The following is a 27,646-nucleotide window of genomic DNA, read 5'->3' as shown; positions in this document are numbered from 1 at the left end:
TGGCGTCTCTTCGGAAATGGGAATTTTCAGCTCAACTTAAGAATATAAATATATAAGGAAGATAAGTCGTCAGGTTACTTTTGTTTTTACACAACCTTCAACAATATTGTATCAAAACAAACTACTGCAAAATGAAATATTTGTGCATCTTTTTCGTGGGTAAGTGTTTAATAGAACTTATGTTAACCTAAGACTCTGGGTAATTGAATATTTCGTTTTTTAATGTGTACAATTTTTAATTTTTTATAAATACAAAATGCATCTTTTGTTATGATTAGGTAGTACATTGTTTTCTTTGTTTTGTTTTTCGTAGTAAAAAAATGATTTCACTTAAGTATAATAATTGTTAAAATGTTTTTTTATATTATTAATAATTCTCAAATTCATCGGGTACATAAATGCTTCCATAAAAATTGATTCTGTCCATCATAATATTTTTAGTTTATATGGCAGGATAAGTTGTTGCTATATTTTTTCTTCTTTTGTAGTATAAATACATCTCTACATACTGTTTATTTCTGTTTCTTTCTACATACAATTTTTTTTAAGTATAAGCTCCTAGAGCTTGTATTAAGTGTCGTTTACTTTGCTTTACTACGACAATTAGTAATTTTTATTTTTAAAATATTTATCCAGTTTTTAAACCTATTTCTTACTTTTTATATCTTCTTTTATAATTTTTTTATTTTTGAATTATATACTAATATCAATCTTGCATATATTTATGCGATTTCAAGTAGTCTAGTATACACGCTAATTTGGTCTATTGAGTCCCACTTATTTGTGGTTAGATAAGTAATTTGATAAGTTGAGATATAATTGAGTTAACATTTTAAATATAATGATCAACGACCAATTATTTCTTCATGGCTCTGATGACGTATTTCGCTTTCGCAAATGTTTTTCATCTACTTTGATCATCATTTAGGCCCCTTTATCAATAACACTATAAAAGGGGTAAAAGGTATTATCTGTTTTAGCTTTATTTAAAATAATATTTTATAGCTTAATCAAAGGAGCAAAAAAACTACAGAAAAACTTCATTGAATAAGGTTTTAAGTTGTGTCCTTTTCCAAATCAAAGTTTAAAAGCTTTGTAGACCAGTTGAAATAAAAAAACATATATTGTATAATATTTCTAGTTATGTACTTTTCTAAATCAAAGTTTAGCCGTAAAAAATGATTTTTTATGGAATTATCGAATTAATTTTACAGGGTTCTTTATTTCTATATTGATTAAAACGTAAATATTACCTAAAAATGAGTTTTTTAGATCCCTAAAAAAATCCGTCCCCTTAAAAGATTTGACTTTATTTTCTTGAAAGTTTAAAAAAAGAGGCTTCTTTTTTTTAGACTTTCTAAATAAAATATATATAATTTGTTTAATTAATTGACAAAAAGTCGTTGTAATTCCAATTGTCTTAAATTAGAATAAACCAAAAAAAAAATAGATAATTTTAAAACTTGTCTCACAAGTTGTTTGCGATGTTTAAGATCCTTAAGATGCATACAAAATTTTCCATAATTGCTAAATTTTTTCGTTTATTAATTAATTTATTTATTTATTTTTGCAAGTTGTGTAATAAAAAACGTAAATTTTCAACGATACGCGCCCCAAGATGGCAAATAAAAAATTGTTTAATTTATTTATAAGATTTTTCGTTAATAACAAGGAATAAATATTTTATAATTCTGTTCTGAAATTGCTTTTTTTTTGATTTTTCACGAATAAAAAAAACGTTGTTACTAAACTATTTTAATATTGTTCTGAAGCTATTTTCTTGTGGCATTTTAAATTAATTACTATTTAAATGGGAATAAGCCACAATTAAAGGTTAAAATACGTTTATTGACGTTTCAATTTCCACTTCGGAAATCGTTCTCAAAATACAAACATTAGTAAATTAAACAAATTTTGTTTTTTTTTTCACTAAGTGAAAAAAAAACAAAAATTTCACAAAAAAACAAAATTTGTTTAATTTACTAATGTTTGTATTTTGAGAATGATTTCCTAAGTGGAAATTGAAACGTCAATAAACGTATTTTAACCTTTAATTGTGGCTTATTCCCATTTAAATAGTAATTAAACTATTTTACTTATTAATTACAATTATAATCCACAAGGAAACTAAGTTCCTGTAGCTGGCTATAAAGGTACCTATATAATTAAATATAATTATATACCTTTTATGAAGGATTTTAACAAATTTTTTAATTACAATTACATATATTTTTTATAAGTTATCAATCACCATTAAAGATATAAAAGTTATTTTTTTTTGTTAAAAAACGATTTAAAAGTGTCTTGGAAAAAAATCTCCAATCTGGAAAGTGGTGGGATATTTTGAATGTCAATCTTTATTAAATCTTTCCCAAGTACTTTAGCTCCTAGATCATCTTCAGGGACATTTCGTCAAAATTAAGCTATCCAACAATATATGTTGAATGTCATAAACATTAACTGATACATTTACACAACACGAGACACAGGACAAACAGTTTAAAATTATAATAAGTTCGAAGAAGCTACATATTGGGTGACATCAGGAGAAAGAATTCCCTCTCTAATTCTCTCTCCTGGTGCCACCCAATATGTAGCTTCTTCGAATTTATTATAATTTTAAACGGTCTGTCCTGTGTCTCGTGTTGTGTAAATGTATCAGTTAATGTTTATGACATTTACCAAGTTGTTGGATAGCTCAATAGCCCGTCATTATTTATGATTCTCATCAGATCAATAAAATTTATCACTTTTATAGACCGATGACTATAAAATTTGCATTGTTAGAGCCTAATCTTCAAAGCCCTTGACATGAAATTTCGGTTTTGAGTTTTAGCAACAAATGTAAGGCATTTGAAATATGCCTAAAAAACCCTAAATAAACTTTTACATAAAAAACGATCTAAAATGTTTAAAACTGCTTCTTTTCATTTACACAAGTACGTTTTATGAAACTACATAACTACAAACTCCACCCAATACCGTCTTCGTGAAGTGACTTCCCATGACGTGCGATTGTAAAAGTGTAAATTCTGCGTTTTTAGGTATAATTAAAGTGCCTTATAGTTTTTGCCAAAGTTTATGACTTTATTTGCAGCAAAATAAAAAAAAATTTATTTTTATCGATACGACACTGTGTTCAAAAGATATCAATCAAATTTGCATTGTCGAGTTGATACAAAGTTTATTTAAAATTATCGATTTCGCGTGTAACTGACATGCAAAATCGACGGTCATTTCAAGCGTTGTTTCTAAGAGAACGGTTCATTCTACACAAAAAGTGTTAATAAACATTTTTATTCAAAATTATCTCAGTTACATATTTTATTTGAATTTTTTCTACGGCGTACAGATTCTTGGTAAATTGATTTTTTCTATTTTTCCCTTCTACTAGGGGGTGTTGTAGGGGAAAGCATCGGGGGTAGTAGTGGTAAACTTTTTGCATCTTTTTTGAGGTCCCATACTCAGCAAAAGTCAGCTTTTTCGTATGCTTTTTATAGGTCAAATCTTTGCTGACTGGAGTAAAGCGCTTGAAATTAATAATAACCACGCAGTCCTTTTTAGTGACCATAAATTTTTATTGAAAAATATATTTTCATACAAATAATTAATAAAAAAATATTTGTTTAACATTAAAACATTTAAAATTCTTTATATTTTATTTCCTTTCATTTAACATCTTTATCAACGTCTGGCTATGTCTTGCAATTTTTAGAAGGCTCCAGATTAAGGCAGTTTAGCCATTTCGAAGCCATTTTATCGTTGCTTCCCAAAGACAGAAAAGATTAATTTTCACGTTGAGAACGCCTATGAATAACTGTTCTGATGAGCTTTATTAAAGCGAAATACGTATCAACAGATACATAGACGATTTGTACGTGAAATGAAATCTTGACTGTCTTTTTAATTTTATTTTTCTTTATATTGATGTATTAAATTTTTTATTCATTCTAATCTAAATTCTAATAATAGATGTGGATATCTTTGAAGAAAAAATGTGCTTAAAAGTGTAGCAAAATAAGGAAGCCGAAATTAAGCCATAATTTTTCTTTACGCGTTCCTTCTGAAATACATTTCGATTTTTGAAAGTCATGTTTTTATATTTTTACAATTACCAATTATCTAAAGTTTCTGTAGTTTTTTTTTTAATTTCGACTATTTCGACATTTTTTTGTAGAGGTTTCCGTTCTCATCGTAACTATTCACAGTGAATTTAAAAACGAACCAAAAATCCTAAGTTACTAATTCGTATTTTGTCCTATGGTTTCGGGCCTACTCAATCAATTTCGTTCAATCAGTTGTTCCTTACTCTTTAACCTATGTTCTCAACAACCACCCAAGACATTTTAATTTTTCTTTAGTTCTTGTTAAAATTTGTGTCCTCTAAAAACCAGAATATTTTATATTGTGAAACTATTGCTTACTATTGTGAAACTACGAATTTTATCTAATTCAAACAAAACAACTAGAAGAATACATTAATAAATTGTGGATTGTACTTAAATATTTGGGATTTCCTACTTAATGTCAATGCTAAACATTATCATATTGCTATTTACTTGTTCAAGCATTTGCAAATAAAAATCCATTAATAAAATAAACACTGACTTTTACTACAGCTTAAATTTTATGTACAAAAGTAAGGAGTAATAACAATTTTAATTTTAAATGAAATATTTATAATCAAATGCGTCAAGTGGACGAAAAAAAAAACAATAACATGGTTTATATAATGCTGGGCTAAGTAATCTTCGTTGAACTGAAAAACATGCTTTTCCAGAAAATTCTTTTATTTTGTTTGATATAGTCTTCATCTAGCTCAATACAGTGGTTCCAGCGATTTTACAACTTCTTTATGCTGTCCGAATAATTCGATTCTCGAAACTCGGCAAAATAGGCATTGGTTTCATTAATTATCTCTTCGTTCGAGCTGATTTTTTATTTACGACCCATAGATTCAGATTTGGAAACACATAATAATCGAAAGGGGCCAAATCAGGAAAATAAGCTGGATGAGATAGCAATTTAAAGCCTAACTCATGAATTTTTGCATTGGTTTGGAAAAACAACACTTTTTTCTTCTGGATATGGGGCGCTTCTCACAGTTCCTCCTTCAATTTGTCCTATAATGCAGAATAATATTGGCTATTGATAGTTTTGCTAGTAGTGTAGTAGATATGTAGTAGTGGATCCAGATTTCATCAACGGTTATCGATCAACGGCTAAAGTCTAACAAATTGCGCTTTATAAGGTCCAAACATTGCTGACCATCCAAGATCATGTTTTTGATCAATAGTCAGCAAACGTGGCACCCATCGGCAGAATAATTTTTTCATATTAAAAACTTTGTTCAAAATATGACTAGTGCAGACTTTACTAATTCTTGTAGCTTCTAACAATAAACACATCTTCACTTTACGATCAGCTTAAACCATTTAGTGGACGTTCTTCACATTTTCTGGTGTCACTGCACCGAAGGGCCGTCCAGTAGGTGTTTCATCCAATACAGATATACGACCACTACGGAATTCAAGGAACCAAAATTTGACTGTGAAGGAGTATTAGTCCCATAATATGTATCCAGTTTTTCTTTTGTTTTCTTCGCAGTTTTGTTTCTCAAATAATAGTGTTAATGAGAGATCTAAAACCGTTTTTGCTGTCAAAAATATACTATTGGCCGTATCGCATTAAAATTTGACATATATGATTAAAAAATGTTTCCACTTTGTAGAACTACTGTTTATCTTTGTGATCGTGTCATCCCAATCGGCGAAGGACGTTACTTACCAGACCACCAAAAAAACAATAAATTTATTACAAATACTCATTTGAATAAACAAGTTTGAACAAAATAGTGTGTGACAGGGATAGAGAAAATTTTGCAATGATTAAAATAAAGAAGATACATTTATCCGATCTACAACACTTACAAGTGTAACAAAAATCCTCAAAAACAGCAGTTAATACCACAAAACACATATAAAATGGTAACATAACAAACTAAGCATGATCAAAGAGAAGAAAATACAATACTTGGATCATGTGTTGAGAGCTGAAATATATGAATTACTTCGAATCATATTGGAAGGAAAAGTACAGAGTAAAAGATCAGTAGGAAGACGCCAGAACTCGTCACCTGAAAGACCTGAGGAGATGGTTTGACCGCCCATCAAATCATTTGTGCAGTAGTTTCCAAAGCTACAGTTGTCATTTGGATCGCCAACCTTTGAAAGCAGACGGCGTAATAAGAAGAAGAATATAACAAATACAAAAAAGTATTTAAAGAGAAACAAATGAGGAAAAGACTAAAAGAACGACTCGATTAGAGTTCAAGACCTAGAAGACCAACAATGAGAAAATCAAATGGCATATAAAGTGGACGCTGACACAGAGAAATGCAAAATATATGAGTATCAAGGCCTTTCTTATCAAGAATCTCTTATTTTTGTGCAAATACTGAGTAAAATATTCAGCTTAGGCATTCTAAGGGAAAACCATACCCTGCATTGGATCTTATCGTTCAGTATGAATTATAATGATCAAATAATTTGATAACCAGTTTTTGTTCTTTATATTTGTAATAAATTTTGCAGATAATTACTAAATTTTCTTTTTGTTTGGATCTAAGTTAGTATACATTTTATATGTTATGATTTTCATAGAGTCTGCTGTTTTGACATGCAAAAATCTGCGAAATATCTATCAACCAAACACTTTCTAGAATTTATGTGGAAATATATTTAAAATGATTTTAAAAAATAGTATCATTAATCAAAAAAAATTCTTAAAAATCTTGTGTAAAATACCGGCAAATCTTATGCAATTGTATGTCCATGAACTTGATATTATTATTTGTTAGAATGTCGACTGTTCCAAGAGAGCAATTTTGACTATAAAGATCATTCATTTACTTCTTTAAAAACGTTTTAACATTAATTATATAAATTATATTTAATCTCTGTAAATCACCGACCTTGAATACTCATAAAAATATGAAAGAAATACATGTTTTGAATTCAAATCAATTGTAAGGCGTCATTAAATCTAAGAAATAAACGTAATAAACAAAAAAAAAATAACAAAAGATATTATATCTAGATACTTTTAAAATTGCTACGCAGCCGTAACAGATATATTGAAAAACCAACAAGAAATACTGAAGTAATATCAAAAGGTCAATTAATAATAATTTAAAAACCGATAACAAATTATATTAAAAATATTGTAATAAACTGATTATAGCTTTTGTTGAAAAGATTTTAACGTAGAAATAATAGTACCTATATCATAAACAAATTGGAAACATAAGAATAAGGGACATTATATAACTTAGTTTAAATTAAAATTGTGAATAATAACAACAGGGTCTTCGTAGTAGAAGATCGTCTACAACTGCAATATTCGTTATTAAGCAAATTACTGAGAAATCACTAAAGTATAATAGACCAGCATTTATATGTCTGATTGACCTAAAGAAAGCGTTTGACAGAGTAAGACTCAAAGATATAATCCATCTTCTGTATAATAGAGAAGCTCCCCTAAATATTATAAAAACTATCGAAAACATCTACCAAAACAACAAAATGGAAGTCAAAATAGATGGACAAGGGGATTCATTGAGCCCCATGCACTTCAATTTGATCATGGATGAAATCATCAAAAGCGTTAACAAAGGAAGAGGATACAGAATGGGAAATAAAGAAATCAAAATACTCTGTTACGAAGACGACACAATATTGATAGCCCAAGATGAAGATAGTCTGCAAAGACTGGTCCACAGATTTAACATAAGAGCAAAAGCATTTAATATGACAATCTCATCTCAAACAACTAAAACTGTAGTCAGCAAAGAACCAACCAGATGTAAAATAGAAATTTATGGCATCAGTATTGAACAAGTAATGAAAATAAAATACCTGGGAATTCCACTGTCTAGCTCTGGAGACCTGGACAAAGAAGTGAGAGATCAAGTACAAAAAGCAAATAATACTATATGGCGAAACAGACTCATTAACACTGAGATGAAGTCAAGAATTTATAAAGCCAGTGTAAGACCAATAATAACATATGCTTCAGAAACAAGACCCGACACAGTTACAACGCAAAGGCTACTGGGAACAGCAGGGATGAGAGTACTGAGTAGAATTACAGGAAATGCGCTGAGAGATCAAAAAAGAAGTTCAGACATTATAGTGTATTTTTATGTATGAGAGAGTAATAAAACAATAAATTATGTATGCAAATCCCTAAACTGTTGATACGGGTGACTCAATGAAAAACAGATATTTGTCAACAAGTTTACAGAAGTATATAGGAAAACAATTTTAAATTGAGTATGACCACCAGGTATAAAGGTTGGAGCAGAATAGAATACAATAGTTGTGAGGGTTACTAATCCCTAAATAAGGTTGCCAGTGTCGGAGTGATGGAGGTTAACAGGTACTAATGAATTTGCAAGAAATGTAAGATGTTTATTTTATTGGTTATATATAACCAATAAAAGTTCAATAAGTACCTACCTATTTGCAAAATAAAGTTTAATTCTTTAGATAAAATAAAACGTTTTATTTTATCTGAAATGAGTGCATTCCACGAAGTAAGGGTTTCAACAATCAAACATTTAATTCTTTAATTCCAGGAATCTACGACAGTAATTGACTAGATAATTACCTTCTAAACTTATTCCACAGAAAATGTGATAGTGGGTTTTTCCATTTTGTATATAGGAAGGTCCAAGTGGCGTATTCAAAATTCTTAACAGTTCACTAAAAGTAGGTACTTCAGTTGCAAGGTGCAGTTTATTGTGTATACTAGTGTTATGGAAAATTTGGAAGTGCCGTGTAAACGCCGAAAAATTGGTCCTCTAACAGTTAATGAAAAAACATTAATATTTAATTGTTTTAAATCATTTACAGACAAACGTTTATGTGAAAGTGTTGATGAGACCGTTGAGTTAGTTAGCAGTACACTTGGTGTTGGGAAATCTACGATTTACAGAGTTATTAAAGAAGAGAAATGTGGTAGTTTTCAAATGCCACGTAATGCTCCAGGGAAACCAAAATTTCAAATAGAATATCATTTTAAAGAAGGACTTCGACGGAAAGTGCATGAATTCTTCTTTAGACAAGAATTTCCAACATTGGATAAAGTTCTTGTCTCAGTTCGAGATGATAAGGATTACCCAGAAATGAGTCGAAGTACGTTATGGAAACTTTTAAAAGAAATAGGCTTCCGCTGGAAAAAGAATCCCAGAAAGTCTATTTTATTAGAAAGAAGCGATATTGTCATATGAAGAAGACATTTTCTAAGAACCATAAAGGAAATGAGAAACCAAAAAAGAAAAATATTTTATCTTGATGAAACATGGATCAACGAGGGTCATACACCAAATAAATTTTGGCAGGATGAAACTGTTACAAGTCAAAGGCACGCTTTTGTAAATAACTTATCTACTGGTTTAAACCCACCATCAGGAAAGGGACGCAGGCTGATAATAGTACACATTGGCAGTTCAGACGGTTTTGTTGAAGGTGGTTTATTAACTTTTGAATCAACTCGTACCGGTGACTACCATGAAGATATGAACGCTGATGTCTTTCAAGAATGGTTCGAACAAATGATAGATCTTCTTCCTAAGAACTGTGTAATAGTAATGGATAATGCAAGTTATCACTCCAGACTTATAGAAGTACTGCCCACAACCAAGTGGTTAAAAAAAGACTTGCAGAATTGGCTGAGTTCAAAAAATATTACGTACCATCCCGGATCTATAAGAAAGGAACTTTATTCGTTGTGTGCCCTTCATAAAGAAAAATTTAAAAAATACGATATTGATGAAATTGCCAAAAATCGTGGAATTACAGTACTTAGATCCCCACCATATCATTGTGAATTAAACCCGATTGAACTGGTATGGGCACAGATAAAGAGTGAAGTTTCAAGAAAAAATACCACTTTTAAAATTCATGATGTTAAACAGTTGTTTTTGGAGGCCGTAAATAATGTAAAACCTGAAAACTGGGAAAAGGCAGTAAATCACACTATTAAAGAAGAGGAAAAAATGTGGAAGCTGGACAATATTACTGATAAAATGATCGAGCCAGTTATTATAAATCTTGGTTCTGAAAGTTCATCTTCTGAATCTGATTTGGATTTGTAACAAGTAGCTGTAAGTTTTATATTAATATTTTTATTCATCTATTTAACATACCTTAGACGGTTTTAAAAACTCTTTTTCTCTTTTGTAATTTTTAAAAATTAAAAAAAATGTGAATTTTTTAAAACCCTTTTTAATGTAGGCCAGTCAGTTCTAATATAGTGTGTGATAAAAGAGGTCACTTTTGTTTACATACACATAACACTTTATAACACTGAAATAATTCATTTATTTTTTACAATTATTCAAAGTAATTTTTCAATTAATCTTGAGCACGCCCATGGAGTGGTCGGAGCTACCAGTTAAAATTATGCTAATTACTCTCTCGTTCATAAAAATAAACTATAGTACAAAATGTGACGTACAATGTATAAATAACCGGATAAGAAGAAGAAGAATATTATGTGTCATTGCCATTTATTTAACGAAACTAACCTTATTATATTGCATATTTCAATTGCTTTTGTAAAGAAAACTTAACAAGAAGTAGAACAGCATTTTAAGATAAAGACAACATCATGCTCATCAATGCCTTTTGGTCATGTAGATTATAGGCAGACGGTCTATTTCGTCTTCTTTATACGTTTTATGAGGTGGATTTTTTTTTCGTTTAGTTTTTTTTTTATAGTTTCGGATACGTCCAAGCTACATTGGTGATCTTCTTATTATGTTCTATACATTCTAATATTTTTGTCATAAGTTAAATATTCTGTTTATATGGAATTAAGCCACAATTTATTGTAATGAAAATTAAATTTTTAAGTTATGTTTGATGTTTCAATTTCCACTCCGTAAATCATTTTCAAACAAAGAATAAGTATTTAAAAATTCTGCAAAAATGTATAACTAAAAAGTTATCTATATACATAAATGTTTCTTATTTACTATAAATATATTATAATACATTTGCTTTTATTTAAAAACTTCTACTTTTTTATTATTTTCAGCAATCACCGTTTTGGGTGTAAGTTGCTTACCTTCAAGACAACGGCGCCAGTTCAATTGGGAAGATTGGGAAAATAACGGCAATAATTGGTCTAGAAACCGGGGTACAAGACAAAATTCATGGAACCAAGCAGGAGGAAGACAGATTCCAACAAATTGTAAGTTGACTTGAGATAGAAAGATTATTAATTTTTTTATGAAAGTAGTAAACTTTTTTATGTCTGTGTTAAATATGGGCCTCTATAAGCAATCTACATCAAAAACAATAGGTACACAAATCAAAACGTCAAATTAATGTCAGACATAGAAAACACTTTATATTGGTTACTTCTCCCGGAAGAAAATAGAAAGGTGAATAGTAATTACAATTGTCTATTAACATCAAATTTCAACCTTATGAAAAATAACATACTTCATATAAAATATAAAAAAAACTGTAATAAGTTCGATTTTAAAGAAATATTTTGAAACTTAGATTCGAGATAACTCTGAGAATATCATTGGTTTACCAGCTTCCAATAATGAGGTTGTTGAGAAGAATGAGGAAAGATAAAGACGTAAAAATAACGGCAAAAGAAAAAAACATGTAATACGTGGGCCACATAATATCTTACAATATCTTAAATTTATAGTGCAGGAAAAATAACGGCAAAAAGAAGTAGCGGAAGAAAAGATAATATCCTGCATAGGTAACCCAAGCCAAAATCATATCCAGAAGATGAGGAAGTATAAAATCTGTAAATCTGATAGGAATGTTGGCTTAAGATCAATACTGTGCAACTAATATACTTTTCCTTCATATTTATTTTAATGTCTAAGAATAATTTTAAAAGTAAAAATCAGTAAATAAATATAAATATATTAGAAGCCAACAATAGAGAGTTATTGAAACCATAAGATGTCATCCGTCTTTATTACAGGATCCTTTAATAAAGTACTTCATGACTAAAAGAGACTTATTACCATCATGTTTAAGAAATCTTTTATTTTGACAAATGACACTAAATACTTTCGTATAATATAAAACTAGTTTGATCAATACACATGCCCCAACTGATGACAAACCAGAGCAAATAAAACAACAGTTCTTCGAAGACCTAGGGCAAGACTATAGGAGATATTCAGAAATGATATTAAGATTTTATTAGGTGACATGAATGCAAGAATAGGACGAGAGCGAGTTTTCATGCCCACGATAGGAAAGCATAGCCTACACAACATCAGGAGCGATAATGGATTACAAGAACATACACAACGTAACCTGGACCTCTCCTGATGGAAGAACAACGAGTCAGATTGATCACATAATAGATTCAAGGTATGGATCAGACGTAATAAACTGCAGAAGGTATAGAGGCGCAAACATAGACTCAAATCATTGCCTAGTGATCTCAACATTAAGGGCTAGAATTTCAAATACTAGTAAATAAAATAAAATGAATACAAAAAAATGGAATATGCAAAAGCTGAGAGATGCGACACATGCAGAACGGTACTCAGAAAACTTTACTAACAAGCTAAGGAATCAAAATGTAAATGAAGAAGGTCAGACAGATATAGATTCCTACGAATAAAGGAAGACATTGAAACAGCAGCGAAAGAGGAAATAGGAACAGGAATGTGTGCCCGTAGAAATCATTGGTTTGACAATGAATGCAAGAATGCAACAAAAGAAAAAAAAAAGGAAGCTGACAGAAAGATGCTTACCTGGCGAACTAGAACAACTGTAGAGAATTATCAGACAAAGAGAAGAAAAGAAAAGAGGATACACAAAAGAAAAAAACGAAACACCTAAATGAAGAACTTAAATATATAGAAAACTTCAACAGGGAGAAAGAATTCAGAGCATTATATAAGAAAGTTCACATTAACAGAAAAGAATTCAAGGCAACCACAAAAAATGTAGAAGTCAGAATGGCGATATATTAATAACAAGGAAAGATGTAATGAATAGATGGGTGGAATACTTTAACCAGGCACTTAATATAGAGAAAGAAGTAGAAAATATGGAAGATGAAAGCGATAAGGTAGGAGGAACAGACGAGAGGGAAGAGGAACCACCAACGATTCTTGAAGTTAAAGATGCAGTTAAACGAATCAGAATCAAATCACTCGGAATAGATAATCTCCCAACTGAACTATATAAAGAAGGTGGCTATGATACCATAATGGCATTACAGCAGCTTATAAAAGAAATATGGACACAGAAATCCCTCCCCAATGATTGGAATATTGGAATACTTTGCACCATACACAAAAAAGGAAATATCTTTCCACGGTACTATGTCATCGTATGGCACCATATGCAGAACGGATTGTAGGAAAATATCAGGCTAATTTCAGAGGTGGTAAATCAACAATTCATTAGATTGCAACCCTGAAACAAATTTTTGAATATGGCATTGATACTCATCACATATTTATAGACTACAAAGCAGCCTACGACTCTGTGAATAAAAGAGAAATGTTCAAAGCCATGAAAGAGCTAGAAATATCAAATCAGTTGGTAAGTTTAACAAAACTAACTCTTGAAAAAGATGAATGTAGAGTACGAATTCAGGGGGAACTGTCTGAACCTTTTAAAACAAATAACGGGCTGTGCCAGGGAGGTCCTCTCTCCTGTATACTGTTTAATCTGACTCTGGAAAAAGTAATAGGTATGTCACAAATCACAACCACTGGTTCAATATACAATAAATCAGTGCAAATCCTGGCCTATGCTGATCATATCAATATTGTTGGGAGAACGAAAAACACTGTACGAGAGGCGTATGTAGAATTAAAAGAATCGGCTACAAAAATGGGTTTAATCATAAACATCAATTTTGAGGAACTCTTAAGAACAGCTGAAGATAGACAAACGTTTGCCACCATAACCGCTAACCTCCATTGATGGAGACGGCACTTGAAGAAGAAGATAAACATCAATAAAAGAAGTATATGAAAATAAGCACGCAACGACAAATACTACGATCACTTGTTATAGAAAACGACGTCATCGAAGGAGTGAACGAATTTCTATACCTGGGAGCGCTCCTTACCACTGAAAATAATACTACCGCAGAGATAAACCGCAGAATTTGCACCGTCAAAATAAGGGTAACTTAAATAATAGTTATAAACACAGGTGGCCTGTATTTTATTAAAGGACAAAAATAAAGAACGCAAAACTGCGTATGACACATAAAACATATCTTTAATAAATCTCTAATAATAATATTCTACTTAACAATAATAAGGCTAATAAAGAACGTATGTTTCTAAGCTAAAGGATTTTAAATTTGAAAATGAAAATAACTTTTTGTCCAGATCATTAATTTTTCTACACCGTCCTGCAGATTGGGGAATAGCTTTATCGACAAATATGCACATACCTATTATTAAATTTGACGTATAGACTGTACGACACACACCAGATTGAACAGAAAAAATAAGCGACAACTTTTTGTCACTCATTAATTCATATAGTATATATTACTTGGGCAAATATGCAAATAAAAAAGAATGAAATATGCGCATAAATATGCAGTATTTTATGCAAAATAAGCATATTTATCTAGAAAATATGCATGCAATAAAAAATATTTACAATATTTTTTATTTACAAAAATACTTACAATATTATAAATAGATAACATATACAATTATTTTAACATATAAATATTATTTTGAATTGTGGTAACAATAGATTATATCAAATGATGTTCAAAATTTTCTGATAAAAACTTATGGCTTTTATCTGAATACATATATTTGTAAATAAAAAAACTTCTTTAGACATCAACTGATGTAACTGGGGCATTTTTCAAATTTACTATAATAGATGGTTCTAAATTAAGTGGTTCTGAAAATGTCCCAGCTAGTACTTGAACCACTTCAGAAAGAACCTGGTAAGCACTATTTTTTCTATGATTGCTTTAAATTTTTGAAAAATTTCCTTTTCAATAGTACCTTTAACGTTTTGATACAATGACTTAAACTCTTTTATTAAAACTGTACTCTCTAACAATGATAATTTGGAGGATTCTAATTGAGTTATAGTTTTCTGGACAAAACTATAATTTGATTTTATGAATGACAGTTGCTGTTGGAGGATGCTTAGCTTCCAATAAAGATTTACAACTATCATCCGTTAAAAGGTTAATGATTTTTTTTTTAAATCAACAAAATGATCAGCATAGAAATTAGCTGCTCCCAACCATGTTCCCCAACGTGTTAAAATGGGTTGCAGTGGCAGTGGAACAGCAAGAATCATATCTCTGTAACATTGTATTCTTACAGGTGATTTCAGTAATACCGTTTTGACGCTCGCAATTAAACTGTTAACTAGTGGAATTTTTTTTCTTACTTCCTCCGCAACTCTGTTTATCCCATGCACTAAACAAGTGACATGTATTAAGTTTGGATAAAATATTTTTAAATTTTGTCCTGCTTTCACCATATATGGTGCGGCATCAGATAAAGTAAGCAATACTTTATCATTAGGCACAGCAGCAGGAAAACAAGTTGCTAATGCTTCTTGTAGAAACCGTGATATTGTTAGAACGTTGGTTTTTTCCACTTGCTTACAGGAAATTAAATACGATTTTGGAAAGGTTTCATCGCTAGGTACACCAATCAATAAGTGCACAATGTATCTTCCTGACGAGTCAGTGGTCTTGTCCACACATATGTAAAAGTAATTATTACCTATTTCGGCTTTTATGTTGTGGATAACTGAGGAGTATAACAAATTGAAATTATTTCTCTTTAGAGTTCGTTCACTGGGAATGTTTTGTTTGCAATAATTTTTTAAAAAAGAACTAAAGTTTTCATTAGATAATTTTGTAAGTGGTATATTTGAAGATACTAATGCACGACACAAGTCTTCGTTCAAAGTTTCTTGTTCGGTTTGTTTTTTGGAACTTGACTGAAAGAACTTGGATACTGAAGGTTGATATTTTTTACCGGATATGGATTTTACTTTTTTAGCTAAATGTTTCGCGGTTATGACATGCTGATCTATTTCAATTTTTTTTTTCAGATGAAATCTAAAAAGAATATAAATAATCTATAGTTGTACCCATTTTTAAAATCTAAGATTGTAGAAATAAACTAAAAATGAACCGTTTTTGCATAGCAATTAAAATATTTAAATTAAATCAAGTAAAAATCAACCCCCAAATATTTACTAGAGGCTCTTGGTCTTTTCTGTTTACATTAAAAAAAAAATACTGTAAGCATAAATTAAAAGAACTTAATTAATTAAGTCCAATATATAATATGTTTTTGTTTTTAGCAAAATTAAAGCAAACTGTTACTTAAAAAAAACTTAAAAAAACTTAAAAACTTAAAAAAAATTTTAGCGACCTTTCAGTAGACTATTGAATGATTTGAATTTTAAATAGGTATCCTATTTTTATCGCAAGGAGTTTAAGAAATGCTTGAAAAAAAAATACATCGATTTATTGCGAACTAGCGTTGTGTCGGTACTTTTCTTAAACATAATCTCCAATTTTAAAATCTGTGTACCACCGTGTAAATTTTTAAAATAAAATAAAAAATAATACGTTTGTACTTACGGTTTTGCCACAACATGAGCAATAAACTTTATCCATATTCATAGATAGCTCTTTTTATCCAAGTTGAAACATTGCTTATTTTCGGTATTTTCAAAGCACAATAATTATTCACAATTAGAAATACGCGTTGTTTATGCCTCCAATTTTACAACAAAAGTGAAACCAAGGACTTAATTCCAGGACAAAACGTGACAAAACTATAAGCCGCTGTCTTTTATTAGTTACTATACCAAGAATTTGAATACGAAGTGATTATAAAACAATATTAAATATTGGCATTTTCATGCTATCTGTAAGTTTGACTATAAAAATATATAGTTAACACCAAATTTTCAAATTATATGCACTTTATGCTTACTTTTGCAATTTTCATATTTGCCTAAGTCTAATTATTACATATATGACTTTCAAAATATTAATGTTTGAACGTACTGCACAGACGGCATACCACCGCCTTACCGTTGTATCTTTCATAGTTTAATGACTAGAACAAATTCTTAATGACACCTTGCATATGTACATAACGTATTAACATTTTAACGAATTGATAATATATAGATTATTTGTGTCTTCAGCATGGAATCCAAATATACCCGACTTCACAGATGAAGATTTTAATCAAAATCCAAATGTAAATATCCAAATACCAAGTATTCAGGTACCTAATAACAACCAACTACCTACGGATAATAGTGTTACTCCAGATGGATCAACTACCACTACAGCGTCGCCCAGTTATACAAGATGCTATACGAACTGCCGAACTACTAGTGAATATAATCCTGTTTGTGGTACTGATGGAAATAATTATGACAACCTTCAAAGACTTAATTGTGCCGCTGGTTGTGGAAGAAGTAAGTAAAAGTTTATAAATACCTAACTTGTTTGTCATATATCAATTACTTAGTGAAACTTACAAAAAACGATAGTAATTTGCTCTAATACTGTTTAATCCCTTCTACTTCTTTTGGTACACTCCATTACTAGAGGTTTACGATCATTACATCAAAATCTTCCCTATTCTGCGCCGCTCTTAGTACTTAAACTTAAAGGTTCATGTCCGTCCAAGCTCCGATATTGCAAAGCCATGACCTTGTACTTCTGCCTACTCCGCTTTGGCTTTGTATCTTCCCTTCAATTATTATTCGTAGCAGGTTATATTTGTCTTTTCTCATTATGTGGCCTATGTACGAAGTTTCAACTCTGTTTGGTATTTAATACTGTTCGTTCATTATGTATTTTGTCCATGATATTCTGCGATAAAGCCACATTTTAAAGGCTTCTAGCAATCTCATGGTATTTAATGTTAATGTTTAGGCTTCAACTCTATATAAAAGGACTGACCAAATGTAGCATTTAATAACTCTAATTCGGGTATTTCAAGGCCGCTTTAGATAGGCAGTTGTCTAGGGCGGAAAATTATGAGAGGGCAGCAAAAATACTGCACAAAAAAATATTTGTATATAAAAATTAAAATCGAATAAAATTTAAGTACATCCATCAATGGAATAGAAGTGGGCATTTATTTCTAGAAAACAAATTGCATTCTCTTATAATTGGTTTCAAATGAGTGTAGAGTAATAAATCATGAAGTGTCATAAAATTTGCCTGAATTTCGGTGTCGTCATGGGCGTAGGCAAATGGACGGATGTCAACTTCGTCGTCAAAAATTGATGTACCTCAAAATATCATATTTTGGATATTTTGTGATAACCAATTTTATTTAATTTTTCGATTAACTTATTCTTCAAACTCGTATTCCATTATATGGTCATTTAAGCTAATTACATTTTTATTTATAAAAACAAATTCACTTCCTTACTGAACGAATAAAAGCATTAGAAGAAACTGATAAGGGTATGACGCACCTCCTAATATTACTAAGAACTAAAATAAATCAACATGAAGACTAATAACGCGTAATGAGGTTTTACTTACACTTTCATTATAATCCCTCTTTTATTTTATTATTATCATTCGACATTCGACATTCGAGTTAGTAATTGTTACTACACGAATTAAACGTACAGTAATATTGTGATATAGAAATAGTGAAAAAGTTATAAAATGGCGACATTTACTCCAAAGAAAAGAGGTGTAAAAAATTCTCCGCTATCTGTTAGTGAAAAAGTTATAATTTTAAATGTATATGATTGCATAAAACACGATCACCCTAGTTTGTCTGTGCAAGAAAGTGTTGAGCGATGTGCCCGAATGACTGGAATTGGACAGTCCACGATTTTTAAATTATTGCGAGAAAGAAAGATATCAGGCCAGTTAAGTCCATGCAAGAGAAAATCAGGAAGACCAATAAAAATCTTAGGTGAAGACACCAAACGTGACATTCGAAGAAAAGTTCATTCGTTTTATTTTAAAAAGGAAATACCCACCCTTGACAAAATACTAATGGAGATAAGCCAAGATAACGATATTCCTTTGATATCCAGAAAACTTTTATGGAAAACTTTAAAAAGTATGAATTTTTCCTGGGAAAAGCACAATCGAAAGGCACTATTACTGGAAAGTGATGAAATCATTTGCTGGAGACGAAAATATTTGAGAACTATAAAACAGTACCGCAGAGAGCACAAGAAAATTTTTTATCTTGATGAGACGTGGATAAACGAAGGTTATATAGTCCAAAAAATGTGGCAAGATAAAAATGTAACAAGTGCTCGCCAAGCTTTCATAGAAGGCCTTTCGACGGGTATTAAAGTGCCTTCGGGAAAAGGGAAGAGGCTTATAATTGCTCACATTGGAAGCGAAGAAGGATTTTTAAAAGAAGGTTTGTTAAGCTTTGAGTCGTGTCGGACGGGAGATTATCATGAGGACATGAATTCGGATGTCTTCGAAGACTACTTCGGGGAAATGTTAAAATTTCTTCCAGCTGATTCGGTCGTGGTTATGGATAATGCAAGCTACCATTCAAGGCGCATAGAGAAGGTACCAACTTCAGCTTGGAGAAAGCAAGAAATTATTAACTGGCTGTCAAATAAAGGTATTCAGTTTGAGACGAATTCAATAAAGAAGGAACTACTAGCCGTAGTAAAACAACATAAATCTCGCTTCATAAAATATGCCGTAGAAGATGTAGCAGAAAAGTATAAAGTTACTGTGCTACGCCTACCGCCATATCATTGCGAATTAAATCCCATAGAACTTATATGGGCACAAGTTAAAGGATATGTTGCAAGGCACAATACCACATTTAAAATGAAAGATGTCAAGGTATTGTTTGATCAAGCCGTTATGGAAATCACATCAGAAAACTGGCAAAAAGCAATCCAGCATGTTTTAAAAGAGGAAGATAAAATGTGGGAACTGGACAACTTGGTCGATCAGGTGGTTGACCCTATAATTATAACACCAGGGGATGATGACAGTTCTTCGGATGAAGACTATAGTGATGTAGAATTGTAATAACGTATCCAGTAAAGTTTTTGTAGTTTTTGTGAATAAATTGATTTAAACTCCCCACAAGTGTTTCAATATGTAAAGTTCATTCGTGTGTGTTTGTGAGTATTTCCCGATTTCGGTTCGTATATATTTTATTGTTACATTTTATATTTTTTTGATAACACTGTTCTGCTGTATTACATTTTTATTTCCTATAATATGATTTTTAAGAATGCATATTCTTTTGTCAATTAACCCACTAGCGCGCCTCTGGCTCAGTGTTTATCTGTCGATAACAATGGACTAATCCCTTAAAACAGGGTGATACCTACCTGCTCTTTATGAAACGACAGAATTTTGCAATGCGGACGGAATTTATTGACGGATTATTGACGGATTACCCTGTAGCGCTTTTGAATACTTCATGAGATTTTATTACTCTACACTCATTAGAAATAGATTATAACACTATTCATTCCAAAATAACGGAAGTCGTAAATTTAGGGATTAGGGGAGAGTGTTCCACAGTGGATCATTTTTTTTTTTTCAAATGACATTTTTTTTAGAAAAATTAGATTTTTGTATAATTTGTTTGTAATATCGCAAATATTAGACATTACTTGTCATTATAGCAGCGATTGGTTTGAATTACCTAATAATATTACCTATCTTTTATTATTTTTTTATTACCATGTCATTTGTTTCAGTGTGCCCAAATATGGGGCACACTGAAACTATCGGTGGGGTACAATGAAACACTTTCTAAACAAAAATATGTTTAATGTAAAATATGTAGTGTCATACAAGTTTTACTCACTAGGACCTAAATGAACTTATTAATAGATATATTTTACCGAACGTCATGATTGTTAAAATTTATTTCAAAACTCATGTAGGCATTTTGTCTTGACGTTGAGCCAGAAAGAATCAGTTGAGGTAAAAGCATTTTAATATCTTCTAACCGAACAACTGAAATATCTGGATTAGTAGGAAAGAAGAATTTGCCAGTTACTTTTGCGCTTTTCCTCATAAAGTAAATTTCAAATTCATCTTTTTCCAAAACGTTCAATATTTTTCTAACAAAGTAAATCAAATTCTTGGTCGTAAACTGTACCAAAACGAAGTTATTTTTAGTTGGAGGTCTGGTTAACTCCTCAGTAAGATCTGGAATTGGATCTTCCGGTGTCCAATCGCTTTCACTTGATGATTCCTGCCATTCTTGTTCTTCGTCATCATCATCATCTGTAATTTTTCTTGTCACCTTTTTAACAGCTGTTTGGTTTACTTTTTTTTCTACTCAATTCCCTTTTAGCTAGTTCGTCCTTTTCAGGAGTGTCAGTCGCAATAATTGTTTTTCCTTGCCTTCTAGATTTCTGAATCTTTCTTTTTTGAAAGAAGATTTATTATTGGTTTTATTTTCTGTTGGCGTTTCATCAGTTCCCTCGATGCCTTGCTGTTTTTCTGTTTCTTGCTCAGGCTGTTGAATAACTGTTGGTTCAGAATGATTTTCTGGTCTGTCTGTTACAGCCGACATGAGGAAATCTTTATCTGAAAATATTTCTGGATCATAAGGGAAGATGCCAGTTTTCTTAAATCCTGACCTGATGTTCGTAGGTGTCATTGATCTTTCATGCGCAACTTTAATAAAACTTTCGACATTAAAAATATTTACTGGAATACCAGGGTTATTAAGAAGCCAACCTTGCATGGCATTGTTATAATGCGCCTTAAACGATGAAAATACTGCTACATCTAAGGGCTGCATTTTGTTTGAGCAGTGTGGAGGTAGTGTCAATATTGTGACCCCATTCGACTTTGCAAGATCCAAGGTTTTCATTGACAAATGGCTCTCGTGATTATCCATGATGAGAAGGCTGGGGTTGTTACAAGAACTAGAAGAATATTTTATAAAATGTTCCATTACTTGCGGAAATAATTCCCTGTTCATCCATCCAGAAGAAGCAGCCAATCCCAACGTACCAGCTGGAGCATCTTGTATCATCATTTCCTTGAAATGAACTCTGGGAAATACCATGGCCGGAGGTAAGGCATAACCACCAGCACAAATGATACTGCATGTCGTTACAAGAACCCCTCTATCCCCAGTAGTACATTGAGAGACCTGTTTCATACCTTTTTTGGCAAGAATTTTAGGAGGAGCATGAACTGTGGTGGTTCCAGTTTCGTCTAAATTAAAGACTCTACTGCCATCACTAAAACGAGACTCACACTTAAGAACTGTTTCAAGATTTTTGAAAAAAGTTGAAACATTGTGCCTGTTAAACGCAGTAGAACGGGATAAACTACAAGCTTTTGATTTTCGACAACTTAATTCTGGATGCCTTTTCCTGAAGCCAAAATACCACTCTCTACCTGCCATTTTTTGTTCTTTCCAATTATTAGGGATTTCCTTATTGTTTCTTATTGCTGACTCAAACGCAAGCTTGCGGCATTCCAGTGGAGTAAGTCCATAGCACATCTTTGCAGAGGTCAAAATATAGTCAAATAAGGTTTTCTCTTCATCATGTGTAAAAATTAACCTCACATCATATTTGGGACGAAAAACAGTGTCTGAATCGGGGTTCGCTTTAACTTTGCATACATACCTAAAATAAAAGAAAAACTATTTTTAGAAATGAAAAATAGTGCATCATACAACAGAAAAAGTTACTTAAATGCATCTGATTTCTTACCTAAACAAAGTAACATAGGCAACACCTTGTAATTCGGCCGCTCGTCTTATAGGCAGATTTTCTTGAACAACGAGACGCACAGCTGCTTTCATCTGCTCTTGACTGAAACTGCCAATGTTTGTTTTGCGCTTACGGTTACGAGCCATCTTAAACTTGGATGACAACTAAAAAATAAATAATTAAAACATTGTTGCATGTGTCATGGGGTACAATGAAACATGTTTCACTGTGCCCCACATGGACTTGTTTCAATCTGGACCATTAAGCACTTTTCCCAACAATTAACTTAACAACCTAACCTAAAACATTCAAAATGCCGCAAATTTCAGAAATCATCAATCAATTATGTACCTTACCCCGCAACGTTCTTAGCAAATATTAAATTAAATAATTGGAGACTTACCGGGTTGAAAATATATCAACTTAAAATTTACTTGGAACCAGAAAAACAATATTTTTTTCGTCGCAACAGAACGGCGGATTTACACACACTGAGGTTAAGATAACAAGTAGAGGACGGCGGGAACTTCTCTGAAGCGAAGGTTGCGTTGATTTGGCGCGGTATTTGAATGTTAAAATCTCTTTGTTTCAGTGTGGAACATGTTTCGCTGTGGAACACCCTCCCCTATTGGGCAGCCGGTAGCACCGTAAAGGCGGCTAGTCATTAAGCACTTCAATGTAAATGTATTTTGCACATTAAGCAGAAACTAAAGACTTGATTTGGTTTGATTTATACTGAAACTTGGAAGTACCAAGAAAAGATTACAAATAAACTTGCTGAATACGTACCTTGCTCTGGACATTTTCTCAATTTGGTAGGATCTTTGGCAACAGAATCCTGTCTGAACTCCACTTCCTTTTTCATTTTTTTACAAGAATTGCATACATTTTTCTCGGCTTCCACATATAGATGGAAATTTTTGACTGACAACTTAAAATCACCTGTTGTGAAATCTCTTAGTGAAACTAGGTGGTCCGCAAGGGCGGACGCAACAAAAGCGTTTTACACTGGTTTCAGCGAAATAAAAAATGAGCTTTTTAATAACTACGAATATCAAACTGCAGCTGTGAATAATCAAGCAATTTCTATATTTGAAAAAATGGACACTTTTGAAATGGCTCTATTAGCTGTCATTTTGCAACATATTTTAGAGAGTGTTATTAACACATCACCATTATTTATTTAAAAGAGTGGATCTGGGTGAGTGAGTGGAGTGAATGGATATGGGTTCTGTTAAAGAGTATGAAGCTCTCTTAAATTACTTTACCTCAATAAGAAATAATTTTGCCATTTATGAAGAGGAAGCCAAAAAATTATGCCCAAATAAAACATATAAAGAAATAAGAAAGAAAAAAAGAGAAATTCAATTTGACGAGGGAGCCAATGATGAACTAAACTTTTCAGTTAGTAATGAGATGAAAATCCGCACATTCTATATTATAAGAGACACTCTGATAATAGACCTGAATAGACGTCTGGAATCTTATCAACTTATTTATTAACGTTTTCGTGTATTAACAGATTTGCCAAAATTAAATAATGAAGAAATTCTTAAAGAAGCTGAAAATCTGATACAAATTTATAAAGACGGCCTGGATACATCATTTATACATGAATGCATTCACTTAAAGTGTCATTTGGACACCACAATAAAATTACCAATTAACATATCTAAATATTTAAAGAAGAGTGGATTGAAAGATATTTTCCCTAATTTTGACATTGTTTTGCGCATTTATTTGTGCATTCCAGTGGCCAACGTGTCCGCTGGAAGGTCATTTTAGAAAATAAAAGTGATTTCCGATCAGTTATGACGTAATGACGTCTTAAAAATGTTTCGATTTTTTCCATAGAAAGTGGCGGAAGAGAGGCGATAAATTATGACGACATTATAGATGATTTTGTCAAAGAAAAATCAAGGAAGAAATCTCTGATGTAATCGAACTGGAATGACAATTTTTTCTGTTATATGTATATAAACATCGTAGTTTAAATCCATTTTTAATGTATTCTTCTTTAAATAAAAAATTCTGCTTGCAATTTGTTTTTCGCAAAAATGGTACATGTTTGAAAGGCGGCTACTAAAGAATTGCCTAGGGCGTCAATTGACCTAAATGCGACTCTGGGATATCTAAGATTACTTATTGTAGATGTTCCTGGCATGTTTTATTCGTATTTTTATTTTTATATTTCGGACGTATCCCTGATCTTGTCAAATATTTTTTGTTTATAGCCGCCAAAAGATTTGGTGGTTTTAATACATTGATATATTTGTTACTGATCGTTTTTGTTGACCACTACCAGAATGCTTCGTCTGCGTAGCATAAAATTTTAATTTCTTTTCTTACATTTTATATCTATACTTCTTGTAATTTTACACAATTGTCTTATTTCGTCCGTGATGATTTTGAATAGCAGGTGAATCGCATCGTCTCTCTGACAAATCTCATTTCTAGACAGTATGGATTAAGTTTTTTTTAACCGGACAAATATAAAAACACCACGGATAAAATTTGGCGAGAATATCAAAAACAAAAACAATAATGTCTCTTTTCAAGATTTTTTGCCCCTTTTCTCAAGTACAAGCAAGCAAGCAATAGAAATAAACCCAACCTGTGGTGACTTGTATACTCATATGGTTATTCGGACATGTAATTCATGGGGGTAAGGAGAATTGGTCCGAGTAAATCAGAGACCACTCCTCCGAACCCCAATGATTCCAAGGCTATCCTCCACCCCCCTAGAACGCTATGCACTATGCAGTATGAAAGCTACTTTTCATCAAATTATTTGACATATGGAGGTCCTGGATACAAAGTTCCTCATATGAAATTTTAACTGAATAATGCGGGACAGTGTGAGGCGCTATAGTCCCACTATCGTCCTAAACTAACTTATCGTTCGTTTGCTCTTGCTTTCAAGACGCCGAGTCCCCGCCCTAAGCTTGGCCCAGTTCGGTGACTCGGCGCTCGAGTGTGCGGGCCTCTTCTTTTCGAGGCTTTTGTTCGTATTTTTTTATTGCTAAAAACTCTAAAAAGGAATCAATCTTAATTTGGTTTTCATTGCTAACTTCTTCTTCTCGTGAATCCTCCTATGGCCTGAACATTAAACCTTAATCCATTGTGACTCCCAAGTATTTGCACTGTTAGCTGATCTTCTGGGGTATCTCCTCTTTTTTTAAATTAACTTTCCCAGTCTACTCCATTTTTCTACTCTATCCACTGTCGTCTGTAGGTTTCTTACAGCTATATCCAGGTTCCTGCGTTTTTCTGCTATTGGAGTGTGTTTTACATAATAGCTGAGGTGGTTTCCTTTCCCCAATAAACCTCACTTCGCTGTGGGGTTTTGGATCAATCTAAAATCTTCTGTGCTAAAATGTGAAATGTATCTAAATTTTATTTTGTCGAAAAAGCAATTTTTATCTGTTCTTAATGCTGGAAATGAAGTGTAGATTTCTTTCTCCTTGATTTCTTGATTACGTTGCTTACCTTCGGTGACACGTTCATCTGAATACCTCTGTTAGAAAAAAAATAAATTAGTCAACTTACTATCATTAATATTAACAAAAACTAATAGTGGGCATTGGATCATTAATTGGTAAATAATAAACTATATTAAAAAATAATATTTTTCGTTCAGTTTCCATTCAATTCGTAAATAACTAACTAGCTGTTGCAAATCAATCAATGATGCAATTCCTAACCAAATTTTACTTCCGTTTTAAATTAAAAAAGATTCGGTTTATCTTATTAATAATTTTGTAAGATATTTATATGAAGTATAATCATTAACCTAACCCAACCACAAAATGCTGAACCACAATATGCAGGAAGTTTTAGTTAATCATTTTTCGACTGTAATAATTGATTGAAATAAAAATACCAACGGAAGAGGTAAATTACCTTTTACGTTCGACTGATGCTTTGAACAATTGTGTGGTGTAAGTCTGTTTCATTTGAATTTGTTCACATAATCCGATTATCACTGACATCTCTGAAAAAATAAAAAATTAACAGAGTGGTAAAAGAATAGGTAGTATATACAGCTACTATTACCTGTATCTCAACTTATTATAGAACTTAAAAAAAGTTAATTCATAAACCGAATCAGTTACTGCTTAAACCAATTAATTAAAAAAAAAGTAACTTTTGAGAATCTTGCAAAAGCATTCTTCATCATTTTTCTCTTTGCCTTTATAAAGCATCCCTAATTCCGAGTATATTTATCTATAAAGTTCTGCCCGGAGTCATCCATTAAGTATTAGTCAGTATCAATCAGCATTGGCCCAAAAAAATGTTAACCATATCTAGTACTATTACTAGTTTCCGCATATCATCTACAGCATCAGTTCTAGTTCCAAACTCAAGTCATCTAGTATCTTTACTAATTGATCATAAAAAGTTGTGTCCATCATTTAGTTCTTTTGCTTCTTTTTAGTTTGAATTCCGTCTCTTGAATGAAAGTAATTTGTGCGATCTTATGTCGAAGGCATAAGCGATCATCGTGCTAAAATGAGCATAGATATAAAAGCCCTGTTAAACTTATCCTGAAAATGTTGCTTAATACTGTTTACTTTATTTCAGATGTACAACTTCGAAGAGGAGGAACATGCCAACCATTGTAAGGCTTAAACTGCATAAATGAATAACATTCAGGACTGATTATATTTATATTTATTGCATAACAATTTTATCCCATTGACCTTCTAGATATTTTTGCTTAAATTAGTGTAATAATGTGATATTTATTAAAAAAAAATAGTTAATTTATTTATGATATAGACATTTCAAGATTTCTAAATTATTGATAGTATATTAAAAAATTTTCGATAACTTTACTGAGTTATTTATCTAAAAATAAATTATGTTAATTATAATAAAATGTACGCTTTTAA

The 27,646-nt window shown here is 31.6% G+C and overlaps 1 protein-coding gene across 1 annotated transcript; it reads left to right on the top strand.

Moving 5' to 3' along the window:
• Positions 1 to 27,646, top strand: LOC140443781 (uncharacterized). The gene is made up of 4 exons (XM_072535224.1): positions 1 to 159; positions 11,104 to 11,259; positions 17,238 to 17,516; positions 27,336 to 27,646. Exons 1-4 carry the CDS (start codon positions 132 to 134, stop codon positions 27,374 to 27,376), a joined length of 504 nt encoding a protein of 167 aa, XP_072391325.1. The 5' UTR covers positions 1 to 131; the 3' UTR covers positions 27,377 to 27,646.

Source organism: Diabrotica undecimpunctata, chromosome 6 (genome assembly GCF_040954645.1).
Source record: "Diabrotica undecimpunctata isolate CICGRU chromosome 6, icDiaUnde3, whole genome shotgun sequence".
Classification (NCBI taxonomy): Eukaryota; Metazoa; Arthropoda; class Insecta; order Coleoptera; family Chrysomelidae; genus Diabrotica; species Diabrotica undecimpunctata.
This window is presented reverse-complemented; position numbering and strand designations above follow the sequence as displayed.

Excerpts from the sequence above, each read along its gene's own strand:
- LOC140443781 (XM_072535224.1), top strand. The coding sequence starts at position 132 with ATGAAATATTTGTGCATCTTTTTCGTGG. Across the intron at positions 160-11,103 it reads TTTGTGCATCTTTTTCGTGG|CAATCACCGTTTTGGGTGTA; the intron begins GTAAGTGTTTAA and ends TATTATTTTCAG. Across the intron at positions 11,260-17,237 it reads AAGACAGATTCCAACAAATT|CATGGAATCCAAATATACCC; the intron begins GTAAGTTGACTT and ends TTGTGTCTTCAG.